This window comes from Lampris incognitus, chromosome 6, assembly GCF_029633865.1.
Source record: "Lampris incognitus isolate fLamInc1 chromosome 6, fLamInc1.hap2, whole genome shotgun sequence".
NCBI lineage: Eukaryota > Metazoa > Chordata > Actinopteri > Lampriformes > Lampridae > Lampris > Lampris incognitus.
This window is the reverse complement of record NC_079216.1, coordinates 23553023-23580631: the sequence shown is the minus strand read 5'-3', so window position 1 is coordinate 23580631 and position 27609 is coordinate 23553023. Positions and strand designations below refer to the sequence as shown.

The 27609-nt window shown below is 43.7% G+C and overlaps 1 protein-coding gene across 1 annotated transcript in view; it reads left to right on the top strand.

Moving 5' to 3' along the window:
• Positions 1-27609, top strand: part of LOC130113779 (homeodomain-interacting protein kinase 3-like) — a 118981-nt gene that overhangs the window by 58001 nt on the left and 33371 nt on the right. The window contains exons 3-5 of the mRNA XM_056281403.1: positions 838-1029; positions 1337-1518; positions 26638-26761. Coding sequence (XP_056137378.1) covers positions 838-1029; positions 1337-1518; positions 26638-26761 — 498 coding nt within the window. The remainder of the gene's footprint in view (positions 1-837; positions 1030-1336; positions 1519-26637; positions 26762-27609) is intronic.

Here is a 27609-nt window from a genome sequence, read left to right as displayed (position 1 = left end):
CTCCAGTTAATAGATTGCAGATGGTGTCATTTTTTCAGATGGATAAGAGAAATACAAACTTGTTAGAATGGGGGGTGTCCGGGTAGTGTAGCGGTCTATTCCGTTAACTACCAACACGGGGATCCCGGTTCGAATCCCCGGCGTCCCTACAGACACAATTGGCCATGTCTGCGGATGGGAAGCCGGATGTGGTTATCTGTCCTGGTGGCTGCACTAGTGCCTCCTCTGGTCAGTCGGGGCACCCGTTCGGGGGAGAGGGAACTGGGGGGAATAGCGTGATCCTAACGTGTGCTATGTCCCCCTGGCGAAACTCCTCACTGTCAGGTGAAAAGCAGCAACTGGCGACCCCCATGTATCTGAGGAGGCATGTGGTAGTCTGCAGCCCTCCCTGGATTGGCAGAGGTGGTGGAGCAGCAACCGGGACAGCTCGGAAGAGTGGGGTAATTGGCGGGATACGATTGGGGAGAAAAAGGGGGGTGGTGTTAGAATGGGATTCCAAATATATCTTTGTGCCCCATATAATAAAAGCCTCTGTGTGGGCATGTACTCCTTACTCCAGAAGCAGACAACAAATTTGGCAGGACCAGTGCTGAGTATAGGTCATGTGTCCACTTTTCAGGTGCCTGATTGTGGCCACACTATTTAGAGGTCCTCACACAGACTTGTCAGTTGATGCTTTCTGGTTCTGAGGTTGCATTGAAATTAAGTGTAACTGAGGTCGTTGAACTATATTTATCATTTTAAGGTGTGTGTGTGTGTTTTTTTTAAAGTCCTGTCCCTTTACCACATGTCCACGAGTTGACTCTGCTTGTTTCCCCTTGTGGCTAATCCCCCCAGGTGGGCATCTTGGCCCGATTGAGTGGTGAGAATGCTGATGAACACAATGTGGTGCGGGCTTTGGAGTGTTTCCAACATCGTAACCACACCTGCCTGGTTTTTGAGATGCTGGAGCAGAACCTCTACGACTTTCTCAAACAAAATAAATTCAGTCCACTGCCGCTCAACATCATCAGGCCCATCCTGCAGCAGGTAACGGTACCTTAAACTTAAGTGAACAAAAGACTTGAAGCTCATCTGCACCCTCGGTGCTCATGAGCACAGATAATGTTGATTGCACAAATACCTATTACTATTTAATATTCATCATTCTTTGTTGTCACTACAACACTTGCTGCTTGATGGATTTTTTTGCCATTGGCATGTCAAAAAATAAACTTAAAACATAGGTTTTTTTATTCTAGACCATTCAGAGGCAGCCCTGCTGCCTAATTCATGCCTTATACACCAAAGATGAACTACTGCATTAGATGACTTGTGTTTATGTGACATGCTGCAGGTTGCGACTGCCTTGAAGAAGCTGAAGTCTCTGGGTTTGATCCATGCTGACCTGAAGCCTGAGAACATCATGCTGATAGACCCATCCAGACAGCCCTACAGGGTCAAAGTCATTGACTTCGGCTCTGCCAGTCATGTTTCCAAGGCTGTGTGCTCTACCTATTTGCAGTCTAGATACTACAGGTGAGGGCACATGTTGCTGCGTGCGCTAAGATAATGTTGATGCTTTAACTTAAAAGAAATACATCAAACTCATAAAAGTATGAGTTCCTTTAATTTTCAACTGCTGCGAAAAAGAAAATAAAGTGTAATGCAAATGCACCAGGTCAAAAAATATTGACATGTAAGCAACATTGTCCAGCAGAAAATCAATTGTAATGCATCTTAAAAACAAAACAAGAATGTAAAGAGAGAACAGAGGAGAGCAAATTCAAATCATATAGGTTTGAAGAAAGTCTTTTTAAAGAAAAAAAAAAAACAGGTGGATCACAAGCATAAAACTTAACTATGTGCATGGTGTTCCTGAAATAGGATTTTGAAGTTTAGATTTTTCCAGGGTGATAAGATGTCATATTTCCAGGGGTGCACACAACTTCTTTGGTCCGGTTCTCAAGAGAGCACCTGGAGACGTTGCTTGGTACTTAAGTCTTGATGCGGCACGGTTACCCTACAAGCTGTCATCATCACTACCCTCCTGACTGCTCTCCGCACTGTCTTCCTCTCTTTTTAACATGGCAAATGAAGATGTAGGCCTACTTCTTTCTCCCTGGTTGAGTTTGCGATTAGCTGTCTGCATCCATAAGTCAACAGCTGGCTTCGGGTCAAACGTCTTTGTTGTCATCTTAGATAAGTGGATGTGCATCAGGGATGAGAGGTGAGAGTCTTGACAGGCGGGATCTGTACTTGCTTTTTGTTATATTGAGATGTGAAAATCTCCTCTCACGTGCAGCACTGCTGAAGGGCAGTGTAAGGGACAACAGTAGGACTTTATGAATGTTGGAGCAACTGTCTGTATTACTTACAGTATCTTCACTGCGTTGACCAAGTCATGCACAGAGGAGACTGCCAAACGTTTTCCTGCTTGCTTTAAACCATCCATTCTCTTACAGTGGAGTCTCTGTCAACAGACAAGCTGGCCTCATATTTCTGGAGGTTGTTAGTAAGTGTTGTGTTGCCAAAACTGTGGAGGTCTTGCATTTCTTGAGGCCAAGTTGAAGGATCAAAAATTAAAAACTGATCACATGACTTAAGGGATTCATATCTGCTTTCAAACTCATGGATTAGACCTCTCAATACATCAGCCTGGTCCCTGTCAGCATCAGCATTTGAAACAGTCCCTTTCCTGTATTTGCCTCCACTGTCAAGCAATAGTGTCAGCTGTCCAGCAGCTACCATGACCTTGTCTTTGCATTCACCAGTAGTCAATTTATCTTGCTGGAACCTGAGGGAGGTGAACTGTAAAATGTTTCCAGTGTCAAGCATCTTGGCCAGGAAACGCTGAAAACGCTCTGTGCAGCTATGTTTTAGGTCACTGTCATCACTTGTAGCCACTTGAAATTGAATGGCAGGTAATAGCCTCCATATTTTCAACAGAGTCTCTTGCCTCCATGCAGAGTATCTGAAGGCAAAGCCATTCTCATCACCTATCTTTTTTAGCTGTTCTGTTCTTTTTGCGACCCCTCTCTGTAAATAAAAGCTTATCAACTTGACAACGGAGCGATTAAACATCTCACAGTATGGTACCATGTGATCAGCTGACTTTGTGCAGTTCTCGAGGGTGTGGGCAGTACACAGAATATGCACAAGGGAATCCCCGATCGTCATCACCTGACGCAATTTGGGAACGACTCCATTGTAAACTCCAGCATTGACTGCTGCTCCATCTGTACACACCGACACCAACTTCGTCTTCCACTGATCCCCTAAACCACAAGTATGGAAGAGTTGCTGCAGTCTGTTCACTGTGTCCTGTGCCGCTCGGTTCACACTCACACCCAAATTAGTTAATCCAAGGAAATCTGAGGTGAACTCTCCATAGCCAGACACAGACACAATGTACACAATTTCCTGCTCCACTTACGTTATGTCTTCTGATCCATCAAAGAGCATGCCCCAAAATTCAGCAGTAAATTTTTCACTCAGTTCTGAACTGATTATGTGTGCGATGCTATGCATGATGCGGGTCCCTCCTTCTCGTGAATGATATGCACTCCCGAATTTAACTCCAAGTCTCTTGAAAAGCGCAATGTCCTCCTCATATGAACGCACCGGGCGTGCATGTTTCGCTTTGTGAAAGGCCAACAGAACAATATTACACAGTGCTTGACGTTGTTCCCCATTCAGTTTGTCCTGCCACGTGTCAAGAGGGCGAGTGGATTTCTGATCCTGGCTGCACCTGGTATCAATAGTTTGCACTATGTTCACGTGCTCTTTACTCTTGTCGTGCTTTTCAAAACTAGAAGACTGACTTTTTTTGTCCCTATGTAAAAAGCGCGGTTTTATCCGCAAGATTGGGATTTTCACGGCATATTTTGCAGCACATTTCTGTGTAGTCGTCATGTGTTTGGAGCCAGGCTACTTCCTGCAGCCACGTTTCCATGATTACACGTTTTTTTATGTACATGTTTAGTCTGGCATTTCTTTTTGGCGTGGTGCAACACCAAAGTCATTATTTAATGTAGCTTGCTTCTTGGACATTTTGATGAACAGAAGAAAATCCTAAAACCAGAGAAAAAAATGTAATGTTAAGCTAGTTGTAATGTAAGCTAACTATTTGCTGGAGCTCAAGTTTTAACAGTTAACCTTGCTAACTTGGAAAAAAACGCATCCACTTAATCTAGAACGAAGGCTAAAAGTTACACGATTAACAACTGATTAATAAAATGAACACATTTGTCATAATGACTTTCTTACCAGTGATATATGGAGTAAATCCTGTTGTTTCAGTAAGTAGTTGTGTCCCAAAAATGTTGGTACGCAAAAGCGCCTCTTTTCGTATTATCTGCTGCGCATCGTTTATCTTGACCACGCATGTGCAGCAGTTACGTGCACCTCTGCATATTTATTTCATCATAACAAATTGCTGGTTTCCAGGGCCGGTCCTATGCTATTCTGGGCTGGGGAGCAACCATCGCTCACCCCCCCCCAAAAAAAAAAAACCACAAAAAAAACCACAGACATGCACGACCACAACCACCAACACCCATAAAGCCTAGGCCTAGGCACGCACGCATACACTACACAGCTGTGTGTGGGGTGAGCACAGGCTACCAGAAGAAACAACCAATTCAAAATAATATCAACCACAGGGCACAATTACAAGCATCCATGCCACAGCGGGCTATTGTAAAGTCCTCCTCATTATCTTACCTTAAAACTTTACATGTTGTGGCTTGACCGCTGCAAATTTTCTAATTGTGCCATTGTAATCCACCTGTCTTGCCACACTGTTCTCGATGGACAACACAGCCAATGCAGAAAGTCTTTCTTGGGACATCGTTGATCTCAAATATGTCTTGATCAATTTTAATTTGCTGAAAGAGCGCTCTGCACTTGCGACTGAGATTGGAATTGTAAGAAACACCTGGCAAGCGGCATTAGTGTTCGGAAATGCCGTTTTCATGTCTCTCTCAACTAAAAAATCCAGCACTTCAGAGGTTTTTTTTACATCAGCTGGGAGCAGACGTGACAAAAATCCAAATTCACTGTCCAGTTCTCCACCATCAATCCCCCCCACAAACTCTGCGAGCTCTTCACAGGCCTCTCTGTGGTTGTCAATCAGGTTAACATTTTTAATGTCCTCCAAAACGTGGAAAAGACGATTGCACTGACTCAAATATGAAAAACGCTCTTCTGTCTCAGTTATCACTGTGTCGATCAAGCAGTTGAAAAAGCTCACTCTAAACTTTTCCTCCCCTGTCAAAGGCTCATCGACTGACATTTCACCGGGAAGTCGTTTTCGGCGTTGCGTACGATGTTCAGGGAAAGCCGGTGGAATGTCAATATTCTCTGCAAGTTCTTTTGCTTTTTCAACAGCATCTTGGAAACCGTTCAGTCGACATTGTTCCATCTCTTCTTTTACAGCTGTGACAACTCTTACTGCATCACCGATGCTCAAATGTCGTGACTGCAGGACGACACTGGCCTGATTGACTGTATTCAGCACTTTGTGCCAAACAACTAAGCTGACCAAAAAGTCAAATGTTTCAATGTTCCTGTACGAGACTTGTGACTTTAGAGGTGGTCTCGGAATCACAGGTGCTATCTTCACTGACGGCTATGAGTGCATCTATGACCTTGGGTAGCTGCTTAATTACTGTTCTTGTCGCGTCAGTGCGAGCACTCCATCTGGTGTCTGAGAGAGGTTTCAGTGTGATGTGTACATGTTTTTCAAGAATCCCCCAATGTTTCGTTGATTTTCTGAATAATTTGTATAGCCGATTTAGCACTCCAAAAAAATTATTGGCCTCGTTTGAGGACTTGGCTGCATGTTCAATGGCCAGATTCAGGTTGTGAGGGCAACAGGGTACAAAGAAAGCCCGCTTGTTAACCTGCTTCACCCTTGCTTGTACTCCCCTGTTCACACCCCTCATGTTGCCCCGTTATCAAAACATTGTCCCCTGCAATCATCAATGTTAATGCCGTATTTAGCCAGCCTTTCCAGCAGTGTATCTGCAAGTGCTTCGCCCGTTGTGCTTTTCACAGCAATGAATTCAAAAAAGCTCTCATGCACCTCTACCTTCTGGTCTGTTGTAACATATCGCAAAACAAGAGAGAGCTGTTCTTTGTGCGACACACATGGTGTGCAGTCCATCATGATGCTGTAATATCCAGCTGTTTTGACCTTCTGCACGATTTTTTCCAACACTGCCTCAGCTAGGAGTCCAGTGAACTCATTTTGAATGTTTTTGCTGAGGTGGTGGGTAGTCTTGGAATGATTGAGATGTCGTGCTAATGGCGCATCATATTTGGCCAAAAATTCCACAAGCTTAAGAAAATTGCCGTTGTTTTCTTGGTAAAGGCGATCGACACTTCCTCTAAATGCAAGGTTTTGTAATGCAAGAAACATGATGTACTCCAAAATTCTGCTAAGCACTTCATGCCACCGTTGTCTCTCACTGAGAAGCTCTGCTTGCTGGTGGCTGTCAACCGTTGTACCAGTAGCCAAAGCGAATTCCAGAGTTTTCCACTTTGAAAAATTCTCAAGATGAAAACGATAATTCTCGTGTTCAGTCAGTCTCGTTGATAACTTGACCCAGAATGAAAAACCAGTAGTGAAGATCCCTTTGTCAGTTCCAAACAACTTACAACAGAAACAGAAGATGGCATTGGCAGACTTTGAGTAGACTAACCATGGCCAAGGTACTTTTAGGGCACCGACTGTCCTGGTGTAATTAGCTGGTGTGAAACGACGGCCATCCGTTTTAGGGAAATCAAAATCGGTCACCTGCAGTGGTTTATTTCTGACTATGTCCGTTCTGATGTCATCATCATGCATTCTGTCTGGCCACTGTGCAGGATCAAATAAGTCAAACTCATGCTCCCCATCACTTTCGTGACTTCCCTCTTCCTCGACAGATTCTCGGTGGTCGTTTGCATTCTCGATAGCGGTGGAGGTGCTAGCACAAGCGCCACGGTTGCTGTCCGCTCCGGTATCCTCTGCTGCTGAGTTAGCACATGTGGTGGATGTGCTAGCTTCATTGCTATCCACAGTATCCTCCAAGTGTTCTGCTGCCCGAACGTTAAGCCAAGCACCGTATACCTTCTTTGCGTTTTCTGCCACTTTTTTGTATTTTCTACCTTACGTTTCTGTAATTTTCTTTTCTTACAGCCAGATTTGTTTCCAGACATTTTTTTGGTTAGTAGAACCGAATTTCACGTCTTCACCATAGGCTATACTAACTCATGAGGGAGGGGGATGACGACACAACTTTTGATACATTTTTGAAAATAAATCGTTATCAGCCAAATAGGGAAACTGCCAGGAGGAGCAACATATAGGGCCTCTTTGTACTGCTGAGACACACAATTAGCAATCACTGCACTTACAGCAGAATCAGCGCAGAAAGGTTGTTTTTTTTTTGTCTGGGCCCCCCTCCAGACCTGGGCCCGGTGCGGTTGCTCCCGTTGCTCCCCCCGAAGAACCGGCCCTGCTGGTTTCCCATGGTGAATGATTGTGTTTTGTTTTTGTGCCTGTGTGTCTGTTTCTCACAAGGTTAAGCACCATCTCACCCCAGCTTTATGTATTTAGGCTTTTCTGTTTGTATACAAAGTGAACAGAAGGCTCCCAAACAACCCTGCAGACTTTGGTTGGGAGCACTGCGGCATTCTCTCTCTCTCTCTCTGAGTTCCTGTCTCACTGTTTGTCTCTCTCTCTGAGTTTCTGTCTCGCTTTTTTTCTCTCTCTTGCCCTCTCTCTCTCTCTCTCTCTCTCTCTCTCTCTCTCTCTCTCTCTCTCTCTCTCTCTCTCTCTCTCTCTCTCTCTCTCTCTCTCTCTCTCTCTCTTTCTCTCTGTCTCTCTGAGTTCTTGTCTCACTTTCACTCTCTCTCTTTAAGTTCCTGTCTTGCTTGTTCTCTCTCTCTCTCTGAGTTCCTGTCTGTCTGTCTGTCTCTCTCTCTCTCTCTCTCTCTCTCTCTCTCTCTCTCTCTCTCTCTCTCTCTCTCTCTCTCTCTCTCTCTCTCTCTCTCACACACACACTCTCTCTCTAGTTCCTGTCTCGCTTTTTCTCTCTCCTTGCTCTTTCTCATTGCCTCTCCTGCTTTCCCACACATGTGCTTGTGTGTATTCATGTGTGTTATCCACAGTTCTGCAGTCACACCCCAACTGCACTGCTCTTACATAATACTGTGCAGCATAGGCAAGGTGTTTATATGAGAAAGAAGCTCATTTTTCTTTTCTGTGCCAAAAGAGCCAAGAAAAGAAAAGAGAAAAAAATGAGCTCATGAAACAGTGTGGTGTCATGATATAAAGTATGCTAAGGAAAAAATGAGAGTTTAAAAAATGAGATGGAAATGAAATGTTTTCAAAAATTGCACAAAATAACAATTACTCCAAATAAGTTCAATAATCTCCCTGTAAACAGTAAATTTACAATGATAATTCTGCACCCAGTGGTGCATCACATTGATCTACTCCAAGCTTGCTGACAAGTGTAAATTCCCCCCCCCCCCGTCAGAATTGTGAGTTTGCAGTTTCAGTCATCCATAGTTGCTCCAACAGGTTACAGCAAGTTGGGTGATACAGTCTGACTTGTTGCTCACTCTTCAAACATTGTGTAATAGGTAGTTTTGCTGCTGAGACATTGGCTGTGTGTGCTGCAATGCACTCACCCACCCTTCAAAACATAACTGCCACATTTTTTTCCACTTCTATAAGCGTGACGCATCTTTACAATGGAAAGCTGGTTATTGGTGCTGAAGGCTCAGTCACAGAAAGTTGAATCAGTTCATCTCGACACAACGTTTATTGAGAGAGAAACGTTTCATCACTCATCTGGAGTTATAGTGGCCATGTGTACTGTTCACAGAGGCTCTGGGAATGTTTGTAATCACAGCACTGTAAGATGATGACAGATGTACTCTTAGCCCCCCCCCCCCCCTTGGTTCAGGGATGGTCGTTCCCTCTTCACATAGATGGCCTCTTTGACTCCCCGTTCAAACCAGCGTTCCTCCCTATCAAGGATGTGCATATGCTCATCCTTGAAAGAGTGGTCACTGGTCTGCGGATGGGTGTAGACTGTGGTGTCCTGGCTACTGGCCTGTAGATGATATAGACTGTGGAGTCCTGGCCAATGGCCTGTAGATGATATAGACTGTGGAGTCCTGGCCACTGGCCTGTAGATGATATAGACGGTGGAGTCCTGGCCACTGGCCTGTAGATGGTGTAAACTGTGGAGTCCTGGCCACTGGCCTGTAGATGGTGTGGACTGTGGAGTCCTAGCCACTGGCCTGTAGATGATACAGACTGTGGAGTCCTGGCCACTGGCCTGTAGATGGTGTAAACTGTGGAGTCCTGGCCACTGGCCTGTAGATGGTGTGGACTGTGGAGTCCTGTCCACTGGCCTGTAGATGGTGTAAACTGTGGAGTCCAGGCCACTGGCCTGTAGATGGTATAGACTGTGGAGTCCTGGCCTGACATGTTAGCTCTCCTGTGTTGTGCCATCCTCTTCGCCAGTGTCTGTTTGGTTTCCCCGATGTACAAGTCACAGCAATCCTCCTGGCACTTAACAGCTACACTATATTGCTCTGTTTGTGCCGGGGGACCCAATCCTTCAGGTGGACCAGTTTCTGGCGCGGTGTGTTTTGGGGTTTGAAAGCAGCCGAGACGCGGTGTTTGGAAAATATGCGTCTCGACTGTTCTGAAGGCTCAATGATCGGTATTGTTACCTGTGGGGATATAGGTGATGAGAATCACAAAACATGTTTAGGGCTCCTTCTCTAAAGCTAAGCAAAGTTTAGACTTTGTGTAGACCAGTTTGTTATTCCCCTGGCTCCCAAAATTCCTGTGATGATGAATGTGGACTACGTTCTGGGCGTCCGTCTCTTGGACATGCAAGCTTGGGAAATGTTGAACCGTCGTTGTTGCGTAACAAAGGCGCTGCTCTGGTGTTGACCCAGTAAAGTGTGTGTGTGTGTGTGTGTGTGTGTGTGTGTGTGTGTGTGTGTGTGTGCATGCGTGATGCATGTTTTGTCTTGGAGTGGTTTGGAAAGCCAAGCTGGGATCGTAGCGCATTTAAACGGGGCAGGGGGTCGATGAGGACGCACGGAAATCCAGGGAAGAATGTGGAAGGTAAAGCCCACATTCAGACGAAGGGGGAGAAGATATTTTGTGCGTGTGTGGCCGTACATGTCCTGTTGTAGGTTAACCCTTACATTGATCCCTATAGTTGTGGTTTAGCTTTTGATAATGAATTTATTTAATTGTGTAGTTTATCTAGTTTTTTGATTTTATTTGAAGTCACACCCACTCAATTAATGAATTTTCGGTTATTGCTTAATGGGTTTACACACTACGGCTGTGGACACACAATCGACGCAGTCTTTTTTTTCTTTGGAGCTTTAATTTGTGGATGGAGAACAAATTCAGTCTTTGGGTTAAACAGTTGTACAAGCAACACGGGCAGATTAGCTGCTTTTACGTGAAACAACGCCCAAGGTTAAAGGTGGCCACCGGTACATAACCCCATGCCTCCCATCCACTTCTGTCCCTCCCTTCCTCCCTCCCTTCCTCCCTTCCTTCCTTCTTACCTATATGTTATCTAATAGTTTGTGTACATGCCGCAGTTGGTTTGTCAGGTAACACTGATATGGAGCTAGGAAAACACGCTTTGGAGTCTTTTCTTTAGTGCTGATATGTAGGTCCACATGGCAACAAGCTAGGGTAAATTTCTGTTCAGGTAGGAGGCATCCTTACTCTTCACCTCATCAACTGATGATGCAGTGAGCCCCTAAAGCATAGTGTGTGTTCGTTTGCCTGTACTTATTTTGCACCCGTGTCCTTGCTCACCAGGTTTTCAGCAGAATGAACCTTAGGGGACTTTGTTTCTTCTCCGTTGCCGAAATGCTCATTTTGTATAATGGCTGTATTGTTAGCAGTAAAATCATCCAGCAGTGCTGGATTTTCCTACAGTGGGTCATAGCTGCTGCGCTGTTTCAATACCCTGGCTGGGTTTTCCCTTTTCTGAGTCCTGTGTGGTCGTGATAGCATCAGAAGCCATCTTGTGCTAGGTTTAGAGTTTAAAAACAAAAAAAAAACCCCACCAAAATCTTAAGGCTGCTGTACTCCAGTAATGCAATTTATTCACAAGTCAAATGTAATGATAAAACTGAAGACAAGTTGAAAATCTAAAATCGGTTTTGATATTTGACAGTGTCATGATTCTTGATGAAGTGGCTTTGGGAAGACCTGCAGCACAATGCTGTGGCCATAGACACTACATATTGAGACTTTGACCACAGCAAAGTAAACAGATTGCAGAGTTGTATGTATCTTAGAGTTGCATCGAAGAAGGGCCTACGTTTTTCTCTATCTCAGTTGCCACTTCTTCAAATCCAGTTTGCTCTGAAGCAGTATTGGCCCAGACCCGGTTCTGAAGCAGTATTGGCCCAGACCTGGTTCTGCTTCTGGAACTGTTGTTGCTGCCGTGCATGTTGGACATAGTTTGGGGGTGCACTGGGAAATACTGAGCCTTGCTCATTTCCAAGCTGAAACTCCTCTAGGCGGAGGGCTCTGGAGGGCCGCTACTTGTCATGCTCTAATGCATTGTTGCCATGGCAGCCATGACACAGCAGGCTTTAGTGAGATGACTGTTGTGAATGTTCTGTGGTGGCCAGTGACGTAAATCCATCTCCTACAGTGGAAATGGAGCACTTGGCCGTGTGAATAATTCAGTGGAGCCGATCAGGTGAAAGGAAAGATGGCTATCGTTATAGTGTGCCGCGAGATTAAGGGTGGTTTCGGTTTCCGTTCATCCAGGTGTGGTTACTTTGTCACAGAGTTCGAGAATGGTGCCCATGTGGACGGTTAGGTGGTCAGCTTGGATATGTAAATACGGTTTGTGGTCATTTCTGTTTGGGAAAGATTCATCCTTTGCAGACCACAGGGCCTGCTTTCCTTAACCATTTTAATAGTCCGGTAACCTTTGCTGACTTACCTGCTGTGTTGCGATGCAGGCAGTCTCCATTCTTTAAAAAAAAAAAAAGCACGTTTGGTTCCAGCGTTAAGAATATAATGCATGAATTATGGGCAGAAGAAGAGTAATTTTGGAGGAACAGAAGCCACGGATCACTGATCACTAAACCACTGATTTGATTTTTTGATTTTTAATTTTTTGATTTTTGAGTATATGATTATAAAGCTTAAAGGTGGAGTTTGTGGACACATGTTCTTTTACTTGCCCCCGGGGGACTTGTGGTAACAGTACACTGCAGCTGTAGTCTCATAGTCAGCAAGGATGCCGTGTATGACTTGGAAGGTCAGCCTTACTTTCAAGGACCTCATGTACATAATGAATAACTGAGTGGGTCCAGTTATTTGTGTGTTTGTGTGTGTGTGTACATGTTTAGCTATCCTTGTGTGGACCAATTGTCCACACAAGGATAGCAAAACCTGACAGCACGTACCTTGTGCAGACATTTCCAAGGTCCACACAAGGAAAAGGGTCTATTTTAGGGTTAGGACTTGGTTTTAGGGTTAAGGTTAGAATTAGGGTTAGGTTAAGGTTAGGGTAAGGGTTAGGGTTAGGCATGTAGTTCGCATGGTTAAGGTTAGGGTTAAGGGCTAGGAAATGAATGTAGTCAAGAGGGGTCCTCATAAGGATAGTGAAACACGACTGTGTGTGTGTGTGTGTGTGTGTGTGTGTGTGTGTGTGTGTGTGTGTGTGTGTGTGTGCTACAATCTTCTGCTGGCATTGAAGCTTTTTCTTCAGAAATGTGTTTTCCTGCTTGTTAATTTATTCTTTTTTTTCTGAATAATTGGCTGTGTGTACATGCTGTGTAAATAAGTTATAGTTTTGGGATAAACTAAAACAAGTGTTACTACTGGCTCTCAACCTTCTCTGTCCCCTCTCTCCTTTTTTCTTTCCTTGGGTCCAGCTTTGAGTTCCTTCACATTAAAAAATAAAGGTCTCTGAGATAAATCCACTGCTAGTCTAACCCAAATTCTAAGTATTTTGATGCATGCTCAGTAATCCAGGCAAGGAAACCACAGGAAGTTGAATCAGTTCATGTGGACACAACGTTTATTGAGAGAAACGTTTCATCATCATCTAAGTGACCTCTTCAGTCTCAGCTGACTGCAGGTATCCCCACCCTTATAAACAATACAGTGATATAACAACCCAAACAAATGATCGGCTTCATATGCAAATTACCATGACCATTAACTAGAGTCACAGTGGCCATGTGTACTATTCACAGAGGATTGGGGAGTAGCTGCAAATCACAGCATTGTAAGATGGTGACAGATGTACAGGGGGTAGTACTATAGGCAGAGGCATGGGTGTGCTGTGGGTTCCCCAGTTTCACCTGTAGTGGCCAACTTGTCTCTGGAGGAAGTGGAAAAGAGGGCCCTGATGTCCTATCCAGGGGCACCACCTAGTCATTGGTTCAGATTTGTGGATGACACCTGGGTTAAAATTAAATCTCAGGACGTACCACATTTCACCGACCACATTAACTCTGGACAGCCACATCAAGTTCACCAGGGAGGATGTGAAAAACAACAGGTTAGCTTTCTTACACTGTGAAATTGAAATTGGTGATGGGGGATATTTGATTGTTGATGTTTATCGTAAGCCAACACATACTGATCAGTACTTAAGGTTTGACTCTCATCATCCACTGGAGCACAAACTAGAATAGGCGATTTTCCACAGGAAGAACTACACGAACCCCCAGGCTGGCGCGAACTACAAGTGGAACTACCCCGTAGTCGGCCCTCTTGAGTGTCGTGTTTCCATAGCGATGTAGGAACCGCCGGGCTCATGAGTTGACGTCAACATCTTGCGGCAGCTTCACCGCGACGTAATTACAGCGCGCCCTGGTGCCTACGACAACAACAGATCAACATGTAACTTTTTTATTTTCTCCCGGCACTGCTTGGCTGTGTGCTGTATCCCGAGCCCATCCAGGTGGCGAGAAATGTCGAGGTAAATCTTCTCGTTTCTCCTTGAGGACTCAAACCCCCGCTGAACCTTGTCGGTGGCGTGGTGAGCCAACAAAGCCTGCACCTCCTCATCTGTCCGTTTTTCAGCTGATTTCTCCATTTCGCTTGATCGAAATTCTCTCGTGTTTAGTGCTTGCTACCACACAGGTTCGTTGCTGGCTCATAATAATGGCGCTTGTTGAACACCAAAGTAGTAGGCTGGTTGCTTCCAACGTTCAACCAATCAGCGTCGAGCCCCTCCCGGCAGGTTTTCAGGGCCGCTCAGAAGTACCTACCCCAGAGCAGGGACGGTAGAGGCTAGTTCCCATTGATGCAGAGAACGGAAATGGAGTAGAGAACGGTCAACTGAGCAGGCGCGAAATGCCTCTACCATGCCTCCACACGCCCCGTGTAGCATCCAGGCGCTAGGATTCTAGGAAGACCCACCCCTACTCTGCATTTGATTAGCTAACTTTAACCCTAACCCCGCCCTAACTCTAACCTTAACCTACCCAAGCAACGGAGGCAACGAGTACTTTTGCATGCTCAGTTGACCATTCTCTGCATCGATGGGAACTAGCCTCTACCGAGCAGGTACTACAGATGTTCCTGTAAAAGTCCCAGTAAGAGTTCTGGTCAGGGGTAGTTCCTCTAGTGGAAACACAAGCAAAGCTGCCGGCCCCCTAAAAAGTTCGGGTAGTTCCGCTGGTGGAAAATAACCTTAGGATTCAACAGGACGCTGTACCACCGAGCTGATAACGTCCCCAATGACACAGCAGCCGGGGAAGGGGAGAAATCCCACGTTAAACAGGTCCTGCTTAAGTGTGGTTATCCTAACTGGTTGTTTGTCAAAACCAGGAAGATGCCCAAACAGTGCACCAGCCAATTGAAGAGAGGAGGAGGACAACAGCTGCTTAAGAGTAAACCAGTGGTGAATCTGTATGTGGCGGGAGTGTCTGAATAGTTGAGACATGTATTTTCCAAACATCGTGTCTCAGTTGCTTTCAAACCCCAAAACATACTGCGCCAGAAGTTGGTCCACCCCAAGGATCAGGTCCCCCAGCACAAACAGAGCAATATAGTGTACACTGTTAAGTACCAGGAGGATTGCCATGACTTGTACATCGGGGAAATCAAACAGACACTGGCCAAGAGGATGGCACAACACAGGAGAGCTAACACGTCAGGCCAGGACTCCACACTCTACACCATCAACAGGCCGGTGGCCACTCTTTCAAGCATGAGGATGTGCACATCCTTGATAGGGAGGAAGGCTGGTTTGAGCAGGGAGTCAAAGAGGCCATCTATGTGAAGAGGGAATGACCATCCCCGAACCGAGGTGGAGGGGGGGGGCTAAGAGTGTCACCATCTTACAATGCTGTGATTGCAACTATTCCCCAATCCTCTGAACAGTACATATGGCCATTATAACTCTAGTTAATGGTCACATCAGTTTGCATATGAAACTGATCATTGGTTTGGGTCGTTATGCCACTGTATTTTTTATCAGGGTGGGGATACCTGCAGTCAGTTGAGACTGAAGAGGTCACTTAGATGAGTGATGAAGCGTTTCTCTCAATACATGTTGTGTCCAGATGAACTGATTCAACTTTCTGTGACCAAATTCAGAGGTTTCATGGGGCAGGGTGGGAGTCCATGATTTGTATCAACACAGAGGAATCTCATGCCTTCTCATCTCCTTTCATCATTTAAGCTCCCTCGCATTCTCGCCCCTTTTCTGCTTCTCTGCTTCTGATATGAAGATCCTTTTCAGGGCCAGTTTTCCTCTGATGATATCTTAGCGGCCCAGAACCAGATTTTGGTTTAAAAGAGCATCTAAAATAAAGAATTAGAAAAGCTGGTCCCAGTGGTTAATATGGTTTCACTTATACTTGGAGGGATGAATTTTTTGGGTTTTTATTTATTTATTTATTTTTTCAATTTCCCCCTTTTCTCCCCAATTGTACTTGTCAATTACCCCACTCTTCCGAGCCAGCCCGGTCGCTGCTCCACCCCCTCTGCTGATCTGGGGAGGGCTGCAGACTACCACATGCCTCCTCCGATACATGTGGATTCGCCAGCCGCTTCTTTTCACCTGACAGTGAGGAGTTTCTCCAGAGGGATGTAGCGTGTGTGAGGATCATGCTATTCCCCCCAGTTCCCCCTCCCCCCCGAACAGGCGCCCCGACCGACCGACCAGAGGAGGCGCTAGTGCAGTGACCATGAAACGTACCCACATCTGGCTTCCCACCCGCAGACGCGGCCAATTGTGTTTGTAGGGACACCCTACCAAGCCGAAGGTAACACAGAGATTTGAACCGGCGATTCCCGTGTTGGTAGGCAACAGAATAGACCGCCACGCCACCCGGACGCCCCGGGATGAATTTGTTTTAAGTGCAAGCAAAAGGTGTACTAAGCTATTAATTTGTATTGCTGCCTGGAGCCACGAGACCCCTTCCACTGGCACAGAGCTTCCCTTCTGAATGGGGTTGCACGATTAATTGCAAAAAATCAAAACCACAATTTTAATTACTGCCATTTCCCAGTCATTATATAATTGAATGTTTTTGTGACGTAAGCATTAATCCTCGATGTTGTCCTCTTAATTTGAAGGAATTTTTGTTAACCTTTGATCGTGCCGTACTTTTTTGTTTATGTTTTTTTTCTGTATCAATACATTACTTGCATTGGGGTATTATGAAGGCCATTCATACCTTGTTGTTTTTATTAAAGAGAACCTTTTTTCCAGATAGGATCAAACATTTATTATTAACAGGAATTTTTTTTCTTAAAGGGGAAGCTTTGTCAAGATTTTCATGTTGGAGAGAAAGCCTCATCTTCCCCTCCGTAAGGCTAGCACTCCCATTGCTTCTATATAGGAAACTCTTATGGCACATATTTTTTTTAAACATTAAAAAAAAAATCCCCTTTCCTCTGAATGTTGTCTGCTTTGTGTTTGTCTTTCTTGTTCATCAATTCCGTGTTTTTCGAAACTGAAAATATCTTCCATCCTTCCTGAGTGGAGTGACAGCCGACCAGTTAGCTAAACTTTATTTGGGTTGCTGTGATGTGCACTGTGCTGTCATACAAATCTGTTATACCAAACTTGTTTTATAGCACTATGAAAAACAGAACAAATGTGATGCTGTCAGCCAGTGGCGGCTGGCGCAATTTACCTTGGCGCAGCACGCCTGACAGCTGCTTTAATGTCCACACAGTCACAGAGTTATTAAGAAGGACCATGTAGCCTATAGATTTTATCAGGGTTCGTAGGCGGTAGATGATTGACAGTCGAGACGAGGCGTCGTGGGTGTGAACATGATTGACAACCACGAGAATTGTCCAATCACATTAGATCAAAAAACATTAAAACAATACCAATTCGATGCCAATAAAAGTGGGAGTGTCTGGGGCACACAGAACTGCGCCCCATGGAAAATCTGAAGAAACCAATCAGACAGCAGCCTCAGGTCACCTGCTCGCCAAAAGTTTGAGGGCTTACATAAGGTATGGTTTGGCCAGCGCCCCTCACCCAGGTAATATACATATTCAGACAGAAATCAACCAAAAACCATTTAGAACCTATGTTTAATGACTGCTGACAGGCACTCACAGACTGAAAACACTTTTATTTCATAATCATTTGCATTATACAACTAAATTATATTTAACATGTTTAAGCAGATTTCATCTCTTGATATTTGAGGGGGGTGGCACCCCAGCGTCCTGTACTGGCCAGCCGCCACTGCTGTCAGCTAATTAAAGTATGTTTGTGAACAACAGTGGCCATTATGTGTTGCTGCTCTGATAGCTCATTGCGTCATGCTTCCTTGACTTGCATCAGCAGCTCCATTACATGTCAACGAAAATCCATCCAAAAGATTGCCTGTGTAGATATACATACACAACTGAGATCTACCTGGAGAAGTTGTTAAAGAATTGATGTGCAGGCAAACCTTTCATGACCTGAATAGAAAAATAAGAAACATCACGGGTTACAAACAGCGTGTCTGTTGTAGATCCCCCACCATCGCTACCCAAGCAAAGTATCATCCTGTGGTACTGATCAATGTTGTTTTGGCAAACCCACTCAAAGACACAAGCGTGACTGTATCCTGGAGCAGGGAACCTGATCTGCTGCGTCGAACATTAAGCCTTGCTCAGGCAATATCGTGTGCTTGACACGTGATGGAGGATCAGCGTTTGGCTGCAGATGACAAGGGGCTGGGTTTGGATATCATGACGTTAGTTCTGTCTTGGTCAAGCTGAAGCTGAGGTTGCTGCCCTGTTTGGATGGTGTAATTTCAGTTCAAGAGCTGATCTGGACACCGGAAGACCTGTCTGTATGTGCTAGCCCATGTGATTAGTTGTTTTGTGTATAGATGGGGCAGCTGTGACTGTTTTTATGATTGGCGGTGTTGCACAGTTCTTTAGGTTTGTGTATCGAGGCCTTTTAAATATCATAAATCTGATTTTGCACCTTTGTGTATGGCTATGACAGATAAGTCCCCTGTATTTACAAAGTGTGTTTCCTCTGCACACTCATTCCTTCAAGGAATAGGCCCATGTCAATGTCACTATGGTGTCATAACACCACAATAAATGGTATTTGTTGTTAACGTTAAAGGATGTGACAGTCTTTTTATCAGAATTTCAGTAATCCACCCATTTGTTTGTAAAAACCCCTATTTGTTTGTAATAGATGTTGTGGTTTAACCCCCCCCCCCCCCCCCCCCGCCAGTCACGCATGGTATCTTCACTGATGTTGTGTTCCTCCAGAATATATTTTGAATTGGGCCAAAATCTGATTTGAATTGGAACTACTTTTTGCAGTTGACAAAGCACATCCCAATAATCTGCAAACTTATGCACTTGTGAGAGAGCAGGGTGTCCCATAACCCAACAGTGCTGTTGCACTGGCTTCAGCACTGTTGGGCTACGGGAGATATAGCAAGGAAGCATGGAAAACAAATTTGCAGAAATCAAAGTAAAGTATTTTTTTGTTTTTTTAAGGTTTTTTTTTGTTTGTTGCTATTTTCTACCTTTATTTGACAGCAATAGTCAAGGTCAAGAGAGAGACAGGGGATGATATGCAGCAAAAGACCTATGCCACATTCGAACCCAGGCTGCTGCAGTAAGGACTCAGCCTTATGTGGTACGCGCTGTAGAATAGAATAGAATATTCTTTATTAGTCATTTTGTACATACATACAAATGAAATTTACTCTCTGCATTTAACCCATCCTAGCTGTGTAGCTAGGAGCAGCGGGCAGCCGCCGTGCAGCGCCCGGGGTCCAACTCCAGTTATTTCTTCCCATTGCCTTGGTCAGGGGCTCATGTGAGGCTGTACCCTAGCAGCCTCAAATGTGAGGCTGCACCCTAGATGATGACACTATGTGGCACTCTACCAGTTGAGCCACCGGGGTGCCCCCAGTAGAGTCATTTTAACTTTATAGAAAGTATCTTTTAGGATTTTTTTTTTCCGGTGAAACATGAAGATGTCTACTGTGAGCTCATTCTGTAGCTCATTCTTTTTGGTTTGTAAAACCAGAGGTGACACTGAGATTTTTGCTTCAGCAAAAGTTGAAATTATGTAAACTTTGAAAAATCTGTGGAGCACTCACGCTCCAAACTCTAAATAGGTGTCAAGTCCATGCATTAGGTTGAGTGCAAAGTACAACCCCTCCATAGAGAACAATACAAAGATACACAAAACAGTTTTTTTAACAAGTCTCTGGTGGACACAGCCTAAGTCTACTGAAGGCAAAGTCACCAAATCCTTACTTGTTTGGCCTCTGCAGCAGTAATGCTTTGCATCTATGACACTGTCCTAGTGTTCTCATAGTTCAAGTGTGTGGTTGTTACACTGAGTAACACCAAAGAAAATAGACACACGAAAAATTAGTTTGTATATCCCTGCTTCTTTGTCCCTCTTTCTTAAAGGTTGCAAAGTTTTTATGTTAACGTTTGGGTAATGCTGTGATAATCTAGTCAAATTAATTTAATCTTTTCTGCAGCATATGAAAATAGGACCTTCAAGTTTTCTAAAAAAAATTAAAGACCATGAAGTTTTTCAAATCACCGTATAGTCCAGCCCATAGTGTTGTGATAATTCATTCTGGAGTGTTATTGGTTTTTGCATTGAGTGTTAAACTCAAGCGGCGCTACTCCTTGATTTTCTCTTCATTTATTTATTTTGATTTGTCCACTGCACAATTATTCTGATCAATATTGAGATCACAATTATTCATTGATTTTTGAGGACAACATATTTTATTGCACTTTCACATTATTCAATAGACAGAGACCTGCGTTCACTTCCACGTTGTGCTACATTCCTGGTAATGTACAAAACGTTGTATCAAAATAAGACTGGTCCTTATTAGAGGGACTTGCTCTTTGCCGTCTGCTCCAGACATTTGATTTTTGTTTTGCCTATCTGCTCTCTGTTGTATATTACTCTTTTACTCTGGACTGGAGCCGCAACATTCGGGAAATTTTTGCACAGGTGGCTGCTGCAGGGTACACACTTAATGGGAACAGCTGTGATTGGTCAGTCAGTTAGGCCTTGTTCAGACTGCCAGCCCAAATCTGTTTTTTTGGCATATCCAAATTGTATCCAGCAGGGGCGGAGCGTGGGTCTCAGCACAAAGGGGGCGGAGCAATCACAGCTGGATCACAGCTCCGATGCATTCATGAATTGTCGTAAAAAAGGCTATAGCCTTTATAGGGGCCGTTAATATCTATGTATAGGGGCCCCGTACTGCACTGTATTTTTTATCATTAGCCGACTTTACGAGTGTGTCACTGAATGCGTCGGAGTCCCGAGACCCGGTGCGTTCACGGATGCTCATAAACTCGGAAACAGAGCCCCCCGACCTTGTGGGCCCTGGGGCGACTGCCCCCATGCCCCCGCTCTGGCTCTGCCACAAGTATCCAGGTTGATTTTAGAAAGTCTGGACAGCAAAAAAAAAAAACACATGAAATATGGTTTTTGCAAATCTGATCTAAACCACATTTGGAGGTGGTTTGAAATGTGATTCCAACTGGATTTCTACAGATGCATCTCTGTTTGGATGCTCTGACCGCCCAAATAGGATTTCAAACTGTCTTTTGCATTACTCGCAATGCAACACACAATGACGCTGTCAAATTCAGAGTGACAGAAGTGAAGCCCGCCATGACTGCAGCATGGAACATTGCAATGTATACTAGCCTCCGTCTTCACTGAGTTTGTCTGGCACGACGGAGGAGTTCTGCATTGTGACTTGATCGTGCAATTGTTTTGAGGGTGAGATTGATGGATCCCCATTTCTCGTGCTTCTGTGTTGGTAAACCGCGTCACCAGCGTACCTAGTTACTCACGCCTATGTCATTACCAAAGCAACCCATTCAGATAGGTTGGTGATGTCTGGACACACAAAGCTGATCTGATCACTTGCAAATAACAGTGCAGACAGTCTGTCTTAAAGATCTGATTTGAGAAACAAATCTGATTTGCCTGCAGTCTGAACAAGGCCTTGGTTTAGGAAGCGCTTGATTTGATATGTAATGCAGCGTTCTATTATTGGAGCACGCATTTTAAATGTCAATGTCACAGTCGATCATGTTTATTTAATTATGATAAGCCAAAACCTTGATTGAGATTAATATTCAATTAATTGTACAGCCCTATTTTGAAACTACTTCCGGTCAAGATCTTTGGCAAGCTCCAAGACCTGATTTTTTCCCCCTTACATTAAGAAAGACTACTGTTGCACTGAAAGACATTGGTTTACATCAAATCACTACTGGGCAACTGCGGATGAAAGTGGGGGAGACACGGAGCCGAGTTCGCTTATTGTGACCAAAAAAGACGACGGCTGTACCGGTGGCTAGCTAAGCTAACTAGCTGGCACAAACAAAACTCAACTCAGAACTTTTACTGCAGACTCAGGATCCATAACAGACAAAGACATGGTTAAAAACATCACAAAAAAAGAATCCCCCAACTGGGGAAGTTGACGATTTAAAAAGTTCACTCGACTTTATGGTGGAGGAGGTTGCAACGGTCAAATTACATCTAAAAATGACTTTGGACCTGTTGGAAGAAGTCAAGGCCCCGAGGCTACAAAACACGGAGAGGGATAAGAGAATCATATTCCTGGAGAACCAAGTGGATGATTTGGAGTAGTACACACAAATGAATGAATGACCAGGCTAGAGACTAAACCCCAGTCATACGCCCAGGCAATGACGGCGATGAACGGTGGAAAATTCAGTGAGCAGGACTCCAATTCTGTGGGGCAACAGGTGACTTTGTTCCTTCAGTCTAAGGGAATTGAAGTGGACAACAACTACACAGAGGCATGTCACCCTCTACCTCAGAAAAACGAGTGATAAACCGGCCATAATAATAAGGTTTTTGAACAGAAAGCATAGAACTGCATTACTAAGGCAAGGGAAAAAGCTGAAGGGATCAGATGTCTACTTCAATGAACATCTGACTAAGAAGAATGTGGACGTCACCAGAAAGGCACGCTTCCTGAGAAAGCAGAGGAAAATCCAATCTACATGGTCAACAAACTGTAAAATCTTCATAGAATTAAACAGAATACCGGAAGAGGCCAAAGTGCTGGTCATCAGAGACATTGAGGAATTGGATAAATACCAGTGAGTCCAAAAGAACAACACAACAAGGTAATGAAAAATCTTTAAAAAAATAGTGCCTAAATACACACACTAACATGCAATCAGCCATGACAAGTTCTGAAAGAAGTCATTCATCTCCGTCTGGAGATAATGATAATCGGCAAACAACAAAGATGACAGAATATGACAAACTGGGATTGAAAACTTTTGGATATTTACTACTGCTACTACTTTTGGCTACTCCCGTTAGGGGTCGCCACAACAGATCATCCGTTTCCATCTCCTCCGCATCTTCCTCTGTCACACAAGCCACCTACATGTCCTTCCTCACCACATCCATAAACCTCTTCTTTGACCTTCCTCTTTTCCTCTTCCCTGGCATCTCCATATACGGCATCCTTCTCCCAATATACCCAGCATCTTTTGATGCTTGGTTTGATGATGCTTGCATTGAAAATTTTTGAATACACTGAGCGTAAATCACAAGGTATGGAAAATGATATTGATCCGGAACATAGTTTCTTCAATATTATCGACAACAATTGCTGTTATTACACAGAGGATCAGTTTAACACTAAGGTTAAGCCCGATCATAAAATATCAATTATCCACTTTAACAGCAGAAGCCTATATGCCAATGTCCAAAACATCAAAGAATATCTAAGTCAATTCAAGAAACCGTTCAGTATTATAGCCATATCAGAGAATTGGCTCAACCCTGAGTCGGGTGTGGACTTTGAATTGAATGGATATGAATTGTTGTATATGAGCAGGAAAAACAAGAATGGAGGGGATGTGGCTTTCTATGTGGATAAAAGCTTCAATTACAAGGTGGTGGAAAGTGTGACGACAGTGGTTGATGTCGAGCTAGAATGCATTACAATAGAAATCGGCATGGATAAAAAGAAAAATGTAATTGTGAGCTGTATATACAGATCACCGGGATCAAATATTGAAATGTTTAAGGACTGGATAGAAGAAACGTATCCAATAGCAACACAAAAGGATGTGTTCATATGTGGGGATTTCAGTATAGACCTCGAAATTCCAAATAAGCATAAAAAGACTGAAGAGTTCATTAGTACAATGTATAGTTTGGGTTTATATCCTAAAATCAATAGACCTAGCAGAATCACACCACACTGTGCCACCTTTATAGACAATATATTTACAAACATTACAGATGACAACACAGAGAGCGGCTTTTAATAAATGATATCAGTAACCATCTACCAGTTTTTACTGTCTATGACTGCAATTTTAGGAAGAACAAAGTTCCCAACAACATTACATGAATAAGAGTAAGAATAGAAGAATCCATGAATGCTTTTAAAGATGAATTACTAACATATAAGTGGAATATAGTATACAAAGGAAAAAACACTAATAAAGCTTACAATTCATTCCTAAACGTATTTCAATCCTTATATGACAAAAATTGCCCAGTAAAACAATTCAACAGTAAACGGAAATATAAAGATAGTCCATGGATCACAAAGGGACTAAGTAATGCTTGTCATAAAAAATAAAAGCTCTACAAATAATCCATAAAGCATAGAACCATCAAAGTAGAGATAAATTACAAAAATAAAACAAAAACAAGCTAACTAACATGATGAGGATATGCAAGAAGGAATACTATAATAAAGAGTTAGAGACCAATAAAAACAACATCAAAGCTATATGGAATGTGCTGAATAGTATTATTAGAAATGGATCTAGAAACCCAATCTGCCCTCAATACTTTACAGATAACGACGAGACTATAAATAACATGGAAGACGTGGTCAATGGCTTCAACAGATTCTTTGTAAATGTGGGCCCAAAACTGGCAGTAAAAATCAATGACACACAAACAATCACAGTCATTATGGGACAGAAATCCAAGTTCCATTTTTCTTAGAGCGGTAGAAGAGAAGGAAATCGTGGACATTGTAAACAAATGCAAGAACAAAAAAATCTACTCACTGGAATGATATTGATATGACGATAGTTAAGAAAGTAATCGAATGTACTGCTAAACCACTAACCCATGTCATTTCAATCTGGTAAAGTTCCAAGCAAAATGAAAATAGCAAAAGTTATACCTCTATATAAAACCAGAGATAGACACCAACTTACAAACTACAGACCAATTTCATTATTGTCAAAATTCTTCAAAATACTAGAAAAGCTAGTTGCTGCTAGACTAGACAAATTCATTGAGAAGCACAATCTGTTGACCGATAGCCAGCATGGGTTTCGACCAAACAGATCCACATTTCTGGTGCTCATTGAATTAAATGAAGAAATAACTAATTGCATAGACCAAAAAGATTTTGCTGTGGGAATATTTATAGACCTAAAAAACCCTTTGACACTATTGACCACAACAGATTAATAGATAAATTGGAAAGGTAAGGTATTAGAGGGGTGGTACAGAATTGCCTAAGAAGCTATTTAAGTAACAGGTAGCAGTTTGTAATGATAGGTGAACATAAACTGTCATGCATGGATATTACTTGTGGTGTACCCCAGGAGTTGGTTTTAGGTCCAGAACTGTTCATTCTGTACTTAAATGATACATGCAAGATATCAAAAATATTGAAATTTGTTCTATTTGCTGATGACACAAATATATTTTTTTCTGGTGAGAATTTACAACAGCTTTTGGAGGTGACCACAATAGAAATGGAAAAATTAAAACGGTGGTTTGACAAAAACAAATGACCCTTAAATCCAGAGTAAACAAAGTTTATGTTGTTTGGAAATCATATAATAAATACCAAAGTAAAAGTAGTGATAGACAGGGGCGTCTGGGTAGTGTAGCGGTCCATTGCCTACCAACATGGGGATCGCTGGTTCGAATTCCCGTGTTACCTCCGGCTTAGTCGGGCGTCCCTACAGACACAAGTGGCAATGTCTGCAGGTGGTAAGCTGGATGTGGGTGTGTGTCCTGGTCGCAGTACTAGCGCCTCCTCTGGTCGGTCGGGGCGCCTGTTCGGGGGGGGTAGCGTGATCCTCCCACGCGCTACGTCTCCCTGGAGAAACTCCTCACTGTCAGGTGAAAAGAAGCGGCTGGCGAATCCACATGTATCAGAGGAGGCATGTGGTAGTCTGCAGCCCTCCCTGGATTGGCAGAGAGGGTGGAACAACAACCAGGACAGCTTGGAAGAGTGGGGTACTTGGCCGGGTACAATTGGGGAGAAAAAAGGGGAAAAAATCCCCCCCCAAAAAAAAGAGATAGACAATGTCCAACTAGAACAAGTATATGAAAATAAATGTCTAGGTGTGATACTAGACCACAGAATCTGGTGGAAACCTCACATCACATAGTATGTGCGAGCAAAGCTGGCAAGGAGCATTGCAGTCATGAGAAAAGCAATTCACATTCTGGATCATAGATCATTGCACACTCCGTATTGTTCATTTATTTTACCATATCTGATCTACTGTGTGGAGGTATGGGGTAAGTCTCTTCAGATTGGTAGCGTTTTGGTTTGTTTTTCTCCCGCAACATTGTGAAAGTACACACATCTTCACCACTTTTAACTTGACAGTTTGTGGTTCTTTGTTAGCATCTTCATAACTAATGTATTGCTATATAAAACGTTAGATTAGATTAGATTAGATTGTTTTATTAGCCACACGACCAAGATCGGTGGAATTTGTTTTTGGTACACAAATTCTGCAGCACAATACATACATGGACAACAAATGACACTCCACATATTATCACACACAATAACAGAAATAAACATAACATGCATAACACTTAGGTGAATGGTGGTATTTGTGCCAATGGTGTGTGAGGAGGGGACTATAGGGAGGAATTCAGAGTAGAAAAGTGGTAAAAGTAGTAGTATAAAGGATTTGCTCTATTTTTATTGACGTTTTCATCATCAAATAGCAACATCATCAGAGTTGTCAAATGAAGTAATTTTGTCGTAATTTTTAGATGAAACTAACACTGATTCCCAGCATTCCTAGCAACTGGAGTTGTCTTCACACACTCTTAGACCAACCATCTCTCCACCTTCTCTCTGTAGGGCTCCGGAGATCATTTTGGGGTTGCCGTTCTGCGAGGCCATAGACATGTGGTCACTGGGCTGCGTAATCGCTGAGCTCTTTCTGGGCTGGCCCCTCTATCCTGGAGCGCTGGAGTACGACCAGGTAACACACACACACACACACACACAGCTCCAGAGCTCTGTAAACATGCCTGCCTGTCTCTGCTTGTCTGTCTGTTATCTGTTTGGCCTCCCCTCCCTCCCTCCCTCCCTCCCTCTATCTATCTATCTATCTATCTTTAACCATATCTCAAATGGGGGAAGTAGAGACCGATAGAAAATAAAATGGCAGAAATAAAATATTTCAGTGCTTGTTTCTGAGAACCCTGCTTTCTCGAGCAGATATTGAACAGTCAGTTCATTATTTAGCTAAACCTCTGTTTGCCGGTCCTTCCCGGCACACCGATGTTATTGTGTGACTCATGTCCAGCAAATCTAGTGTGAAATCATCGTAAGGCTAATCTGGGCTCAAGCGAAACCGGAAATTGTTCTTGGCAACATGTGATTATTTTCCCAGAGGACGGGTCTGAACAACCCAACTGGGATTGTGAAGGGAGATTGCTCGGTGAGGGGCAGGGAGCATGGGAAAGGACCCACACAGATATGAGCAGGATTTTGCCGTTGTTCTTCCTGCCTGTTTTCACGTGTTCATGGTGGGCGTGAGCGGCGGCCATTGTTTCTGTCTGCAGATCTTCGGCGGCGTCTCCATACTCTTGACCAGTTTAGTGTCTTACCCCACAGACTGAAAATTGCTTTCCACTGCCATAGTATTGCATTATACCCCCTCCACCCTTCAACCTAAATATGTTGACACAGTTACTGGCTGGGATGTGTCTTGTGGATCCAGATTGTGTGACTGTTTGTCTGCATGTGAGCATGTGGCTGTGCAGAAGGTTTTTTTTGGGGGGGGGTGGAGGGGGGGTGTAATGTTTGCTCTTGGCACTAGCTGGT